The sequence below is a fragment of the Lipotes vexillifer genome, unplaced genomic scaffold, assembly GCF_000442215.2.
Source record: "Lipotes vexillifer unplaced genomic scaffold, Lipotes_vexillifer_v1.1 scaffold597, whole genome shotgun sequence".
Lineage (NCBI taxonomy): Eukaryota > Metazoa > Chordata > Mammalia > Artiodactyla > Lipotidae > Lipotes > Lipotes vexillifer.
The window spans coordinates 906171-913699 of NW_006797597.1; the positions used below are offsets into that span (position 1 = coordinate 906171).

A 7529-nucleotide genomic window follows, 5' to 3' on the forward strand; every position below is an offset into this window, starting at 1 on the left:
AGGATTTGAGAAGTCTCGCCAGAATACGAACAGTGTAATAAAGAGAAACATTCAAAAATCAATTACAAAAAAATTAAAAGAGGCCCAGAGGGTAAATTTAGACAGAATTGAGAAATCTGAGCAGGAAGAAAGAGCAAGTGCAGATAAGCAGGTATTAAAGCGTTAAAATTGGGACACACACTTGACTCTGAGCTTCCAGGCAAGCAAAGCAAAAAGAAGTTTCAATGTTGTCCCCAAAAGGAACAGCTAAACTTTTCTAGCCCTTCATTTGGCAGTAGTATGTGTGGGTGGGTCCTCACATGCCAGCCCAACTTCCTGTGGGCTGTGATCCATTTGAAGGCCGGCTCCCCAGCCCCGCCTCTCGTGTTTAACAGCAGTGTTTTCTTCCAGGGACAATGAATCCTTCCCAGGACACCGGCTCTGGCGGCATCCCTGAAGATAGAAAGCTTTATGTTGTGGATTCCATAAATGACTTAAACAAACTAAACCTCTGTCCTGCCGGATCACAGCATCTGTTCCGTATGTGTGCCTTCCCAGGCTTGGCCACCCGTCCGGGCTTCTAGGCCACCTAAAAATAGCGAATGCTGAGCTGGAGCTGTGGTCGTGGGCTGAGGGCGGGGTGGGCATTAGGAAGCCTCCGCGTTAGAGATGCTGTTTAGTATTAGGCAATTTTTGCTTTTGTTCTCTGAATACTTGCCAGGCTTGTGGGCTTTCTTGGCTTTTAAGCAAGATTTGAACTCTTGTCTTTAAAAGTTCTAAGAAGTTCCCTGTGGAGTTTCTCTCCCTGGAAAGTGGCGGAGGCTGCTGAGATGAGGCTTACTCATCCCTCTTGGCCGCTTTTGTGCCTTCTAGTGACCACAGCCAGGTCACCGAGGGTGCCCACTTTCCTAGAGAGGTCTTACTTCGTAGTGGATTGTTCCACATGTTTATCTAGTTAAAAAAAAATCATTAAGATTTCGTTGGGCAAAAAAGTCAGCTTCATTTTTTTAGATTACAGATTGCCTCAAAGCATTAGAAAGAGGAGGGGGAACACAAAATAAAAAGCTGCTGAATACTAAATACTACATGTGTATCTTGTCCCCTAAATATTATAAATGAGTTCTCTCAGGTTATTCTGAGCCCCATCTTTTCTAGCTTAAACGCTGACATTCCAACACAGGTGATAAATGCCCACTTGCTGTTTGTTTCACATGCACTCAAAACTCTTACTGTCCCAATTTTATGTCCATTATTCCCCTTCTAAATCCTTTTTGTTTTTATTTTATTTTTTATTTATTTCTTATTATTTTTTGGCTGCATTGGGTCTTCGTTGCTGCGCGTGGGCTTTCTCTAGTTGCGGCGAGTGGGGGCTACTCTTCATTACAGTGCACAGGCTTCTCCTTGCAGTGGCTTCTCTTGTTGGGGATCTTGGGCTCTAGGTGCGCAGGCTCAGTAGTTGTGGCTCACAGGCTCTAGAGCGCAGGCTCAGTAGTTATGGTGCATGGACTTAGTTGCTCCGTGGCATGTGGGATCTTCCCGGACCAGGGCTCGAACCCGTGTCCCCTGCATCGGTAGGCAGACTCTCAACCACTGCGCCAACAGGGAAGCCCCCTAAATCCTTTTTGAATTCTTGTTTTTCTCTTCATTTTAATTTGTTCAGATTTTCACCTGTTTTTACTGCAGTCGGTCTCAATAAATGCAGGTGTTTGGGTGCCAGCTTATGCCGTGGCTATGATTAGGAAGGAAAAGCTCTGGAGGGTGTGACACAGGATGTCCCTATAAAGCACAGGACCTAAGCCCCCATCTCTCCATAGTCAAGTAGCAGAGGGTGTGGGACTGATACAAAGTAGGAGGGATTACAGAAGGCAATTCAAGGATCTCCATTACCGCAAGTTTCTGTATTTCTTTTTCAATTTAATTTGGGTGTTATTAGGCAAATAGGCCTTACAAAACAGTGACCAAATGCAGACAATTCATGGTTTGGGTGAACCAAGCTGTTTTATAAGCATGGTTGCATTTTCAGTTCAACTGTAAAACATTTAAGAGAACCTTGCTTCCAGAGCATGTCCATCCTGGAAACAGCTTTTAGAAACCAGATCACATCAGGGTCATTTTGATGTTGTTGTTTAAATGGATATAAGCATAACTGGTTATTTATTTATTTTTTTTTTAATTTTTTTTTTTCTGTTTTTGCGGTACGCGGGCCTCTCACTGTTGTGGCCTCTCCCGTTGCGGAGCACAGGCTCCGGACACGCAGGCTCAGCGGCCATGGCTCACGGGCCCAGCCGCTCCGCGGCATGTGGGATCTTCCCAGACCGGGGCATGAACCCGCGTCCCCTGCATCGGCAGGCGGACTCTCAACCACTGTGCCACCAGGGAAGCCCATAACTGGTTATTTTTATAGGAAATCAAGTTTTCTGGGAGATAGCTCAGAGTGTTCAGCCTTTCACCCAGAGTAAGTGGCCCACAGCCAGCTGTGTTTTATTCTTGGCTCACTTTGGGAAAAGGGCAATAGAGCCTCCATCACTCTGAACCCTTAACTTCTTTATTCCCTGCCCACCACCCACCACCACCCTCCCCCAAGCAAAAGAAAAATCCAAGTCTGGCTCCATCAGTGTTAACACGATCTTCAAAGAATTTTCCAAATAGGGGCTGAGGAGATAGCTTGACCTGACTTGTTCTTTGGATACTGATATAGAAGAAGGTGACAACTTCTCAAAGGGCACCCGATCCGAAGACATTCCTCAAACATAAGTCTCTTTCCAGAGTGATCAGAGGGAAAATGGGCATATCCCTTACATCTCTCTCTCTCTCTTTTTTTAATGCCGAGGAGTTTTTGTCTTTGTTGTTGTTTGTTTCACATTGGCTCTAGAGGAGAAAATCCTGGACATCGGCACTAACTCAGGAAATGGAAACCACAGTCTGTTTTTGGTGGGGCTGATCATCGTGCTGATTGTCAGCCTGGCGCTGGTTTCCTTCGTGATATTTCTGATAGGTAAGTACCGTCGACACAGTTTTCATCACTGCTGTGCACTTACTTTGTAGCTGGTTGTTTAGCTTTGCTCTGGTAACGAGGCAGTGCTTCCTGGCAGTCAGTGCTGCCGCGTGAATGCCTAGGGTACCTGCTGCTCTGGGCCGGGTCGCTGGGGCACACACAAGCCTTCAGTGACAGGAGTTCGCAAACATGGACATTAAATGTTTCTATAATGCTTTAATTTCTCACCTGGAGTCCCTAGCTGCCAATGGTAGGCAGCTTATTCTAGCTAACTCGGGATTTTCTTCACCCAACACATGGGCTCTCCATGAACTCAGGTCTATAATTTTCAGTCACAGTCAGGTTCACCTCGTCTTCCAGGTTCCCTCGCTTCCCTGAAATCCATTAGAAGCACTAACTGGGCTTGTGCCAGGGCCCAGAGGCAGTGCTGGGATGGGAGGAGACTGCTCCTGTCTGACACCACCCAGGCTGGCATCCTGCCTGCCCTTGGCCTGGGCCCTGCGTGTCCACCCTTGAGTGCTGACCCAGGCTTTCCCACACAGCCCCTCAGCCAAGAGATCCCCTGAGGTCTCGGGGCCGCTCTCCTCTCTGCCTCAGGTCGGGGAGGGGTGCTGTCCATCCTGAGGCACGTTGCCCTTTCAGGAAAGCCCACCAGTAGCCTCCCTGAGCTGTCCCCTGCAGACCACCACCTGGGGTTACTTCAGTTCCCTCCCACCCCTCTTAAGAGTGGACGGAGCCTGAGAGAAGGAGTCACGCTTTACACCCTCTTGCCTGGGTCCATCACACTGTCATTTCTTCTGCCCTGCAGGCCTTGCAGCCTTCAGAACTCCTAAATGAGCAATGGGTCCCATGTCTCTGAAATGCCTGTTTCGAATTCATTCAGGATCAGTGGAGGTAGCAGTGGTGGTGATGGGAAGTGGGCAGAGGGCATGACTCTTACTTAGAGCTTCTAACCCCTTTTCCTCCCCAAAACTTCGTCTCCCTTCCAGCTTAAAGGTCTTTTCCTGGTATAGGTTTCAGAGCTGGTGCGAAGCGGTGATGTTTAATTGCTTCTTTGTCACCCTGCTGATGCCCTTTTGCACTTAGAAGCTACAGTGTGAACTCTCCTTACAATAGTGGTGCCCTTGCATGTGATTATTCTTTGGAGGAGGGTTGGCCCTGAACCTGCAGGAAAGAGCACATGGGTTACTCCTGAAATGTTATACTACATAAGTTGATGCTCCAAATGGCATCCTGCCTCAACTGCCCGGGAAATGACTAAGTTAAACTATTGAGAAATTTCAGGTATGCCTACCGACTTGGGAGCAACCCAAAGGGACTGCTGTTTTTTGTGGGAAAATAAGTAGTAAAATTTAGGGCAATGATAATTAAAAATGTTATGTATTGGGTGCCCACTCTGTCCCAGGCACTGTGCTAAGCGTTTATGTCTGTTTGCTCACCACGTCATAACTGTTATTTTGGTTTTATCAATGCTGAGACTGAAGCTTAGAGAGATTAATTAATATGCCCAAGGCCAACAGACAACAGTGCCTAATCAGGGCTCAGAGACGCCCCTGCCTGACATCAAAGACCATTCACTTTATCACCACATTATACCCCATTGTATGAATAAGATTTATTTTATGTTTGCTTCTAGTGTTTTATATTGAGGGCAAAGTCATATCAAGAAACAGAAAGAAGGGACTTCCCTGGTGGTCCAGTGGTTAAAACTTTGCCTTCCAATGCAGGGCGTGCGGGTTTGATCCCTGGTCGGGGAGCTAAGATCCCACATGTCTTGCGGCCAAAAAACCAAAACATAAACAGAAGCAATATTGTAACAAATTCAATAAAGACTTTAAAAAAAAACGGTCCACATCAAAAAAATCTTAGAAAAAATAATGTGAATAAAGAAGAGTCTTTTTATTGGACAATTACTTTTTGCCAGATACATTAAATTCATTATCTTAAGTCCTTGCTCTACCCTTCAAGGTAGTGTCTAATATTTCTATTTTACTGATGAGAGACTACGGCCCAGAGAGTTTAACTCTCCACATTTATCCAGCTAGTCAGAAGCGGAACTGGGATTCATACCCTGAGCTGTCTGCCTCCAGGCCTCCCTGGCCCTCCACTGTCTGTGTTGAAGTAATAACAAAGGCTTCCTGTGGTTTTCAGATAAACCTTAACCCAACCTAAGACCAGAGTTGGCACAGGCAGCTATAAATGAACTTGGCCTGTGCTCATCTTTAACATGGAAACCTTTTTGCTGTCAGTGGGGTTCAGTGCAAATTTGTGTCATTTTAACTGAAGTGTAAGAACTTATATTCTTTATAACCCTGACATTTTTATGCAAGAGAAATAAGGCTATTTTATACTGATTACGTTGAATAAACTGTTGGACCTTGTGTTTTTGTCACAATCTCTGTCCTAAAGAGGAATAATGGACAGCAAGGATAGGTTACCATGGGTGCCTACCTGCCTCTGTAGCAGTTTCCAGTGGCCAAGCAATGTAGATATGTGGGATGTGATTAAGTATTGCCTTAATTTAAAAAAGGGTTCTATATGGTCAAATGAGCTTGAGAATTGCTGGGTTAGTAATACTTAAGGTATTTTATTTTACTTCTTGTGAATTTCCAAAAGGCAGGTCAGGCATGATTTTTCTCTAATGTTTTTGCATATAGAAACCTTTTTCTCTTTTGGAATTTAACTTGGAGCCACTGTATCGTGGAACAGCCTTAGTCCAATATGGCTGCTACTTCCTTCTGTGTTGGACTAACGTAGAAGGTTCCCAAGAGGGGAAGTATGTCACATGCTATGGATTTATTTGTTTCACACTTTTCTCCAGAAGCAAGTGCTATCTCTGCCTGGCTCTGCATCAAAGCTCAATTAAAACCTTTCTGTCATGTCTTGGACCATAATTCATCCAACATAATTTTTCAGATATGGGGGAAAGGCAGCTTCTGGGCAACAGTTTGTCCCAAGCCTGGAAGGTGAGGCTCTAACACTTTCCCATGTTAGTTTTTGGCTAAACCCAGTAGCAAGTTACCACCATCATTAGTTCCTGAAAGATATCTTGGAAAAAACTTGCCTGCAATGGAAATGATAAGGAGCTCACATATTAAATACTGATTTTGTGCTGCTTTTCTTGGAAATTTTAACTCATAAGCAGACCTCAGAGTATTCCATTCCCTGACCTACTAAATAACCAGGCGTTCTATTTATTTTGGAAATATGGACTCTCTGCTCTCAGGGTGGTCTGAGGGGAATTATTATACATTCATTATGGGCTGGTAATTTAGAGCCAGGAGAGCTGTGTATATCAAAGTAGTCTGGAACCCAAGATATCCCACCTCCCACATGTGGAGTGAAAAACCTTTTCTGAGAATGGGTCTCAAAATGAGACAACATAACAGTCACTTCTGTGGGGATAATCAGACGCTGGTGGTTTCCTGTGGTTGCTCACAGCGAAGTCCTTCTTAGCGAAAATCTGTGTGGAGTCTGCCAAAGGTAGTCAAGTCTTTCACCAAGAAGCCGTAAAAATAATTCACTTGATAACTTCAGTCTTCATCAATTTCTCTTCTGGGCTTCTGGGCTGGGTGGGATACTGGAGCAGGGGATTTGCCAAGAGGGCCTCTCGGCTCTCAAGCCGAGCACCCCAACGGGGCTCTGATGAGTCCCGATGGAACACACTGGAAACCAGTGTAACACTGTCTGTTTTTCATTTTAAAGTTCAAACTGGCAACAAGATGGAAGATGTGTCAAGAAGACTAGCAGCTGAGGGAAGGGATATAGATGATCTTAAGAAAATCAACAGCATCATTGTAAAGCGACTCAACCAACTGGACTCTGAACAGAACTAAAGGAATGATCTTCCAAGAGCAACTGCTAACACCTGAGCTTCTCGCTGTCCTGGGAGGGTACAGGGTTAATAACCAACCAAGGGCATATCTGCAGGCAACAAAGGCCAACTTTCCACTACAGAGATGGGAGCAGCTCCAAGGCAAGGGGGGCTGGGGACAGCCGCCAGAAGGGGGCTGATTTTGTGGTAGGGTCCTTCAGCTTTCATGGGGTTAAAGGTGGCTAGCATGGAAGAGAACCAACAGGAAACAAGAACAGGAATTTGGCTCTGTATGTACAGCTTCTTTTACGAAAGGAGCTTTGGCACCAGAATATGTTCACTGTGGCCAGTAAATTTCATGGCACCTCATGTAACTTTATGAACTCCCTCGAAAGCCTAAGGAATTCATTGAATTATTTGTGTTCAAGGGAATCATGTGATAACTCTGCAATAAAATAGATTCTGCTCAGGTGATTACACTTTGACTCCTTTCTCCAGGGACGGGGGTGGGCGGCCTCCAAGCTAGTTGCCTACTGGTACTTGCTAATAGTAGTTATGTGCCTATGGTAGGGTGGGGTCAAAAGAGAGAGCCCTATTTATTCAACTAATGTTTATTGAGCTGCTTGCTTTGTACAAACCACCATACTCGAGAGCAGCTTACATTCAAGTGAGGAACAAAGGAGATGTATAGTTATATGTAGATATATAAGCTTTTTGACTTTGTTTCTGATGGAAAAGAAT

The 7529-nt window shown here is 45.1% G+C and overlaps 1 protein-coding gene across 1 annotated transcript; it reads left to right on the top strand.

Annotated features, from left to right (window-relative positions):
• Positions 1-395: 395 nt before the first annotated feature.
• LSMEM1 (leucine rich single-pass membrane protein 1) lies at positions 396-6810 on the top strand. The gene is made up of 3 exons (XM_007469746.1): positions 396-519; positions 2846-2974; positions 6680-6810. Exons 1-3 carry the CDS (start codon positions 396-398, stop codon positions 6808-6810), a joined length of 384 nt encoding a protein of 127 aa, XP_007469808.1.
• Positions 6811-7529: the final 719 nt, after the last annotated feature.

Excerpts from the sequence above, each read along its gene's own strand:
- LSMEM1 (XM_007469746.1), top strand. The coding sequence starts at position 396 with ATGAATCCTTCCCAGGACACCGGCTCTGGCGGCATCCCTGAAGATAGA. Across the intron at positions 520-2,845 it reads CGGATCACAGCATCTGTTCC|CTCTAGAGGAGAAAATCCTG; the intron begins GTATGTGTGCCT and ends GTTTCACATTGG. Across the intron at positions 2,975-6,679 it reads CTTCGTGATATTTCTGATAG|TTCAAACTGGCAACAAGATG; the intron begins GTAAGTACCGTC and ends TTCATTTTAAAG.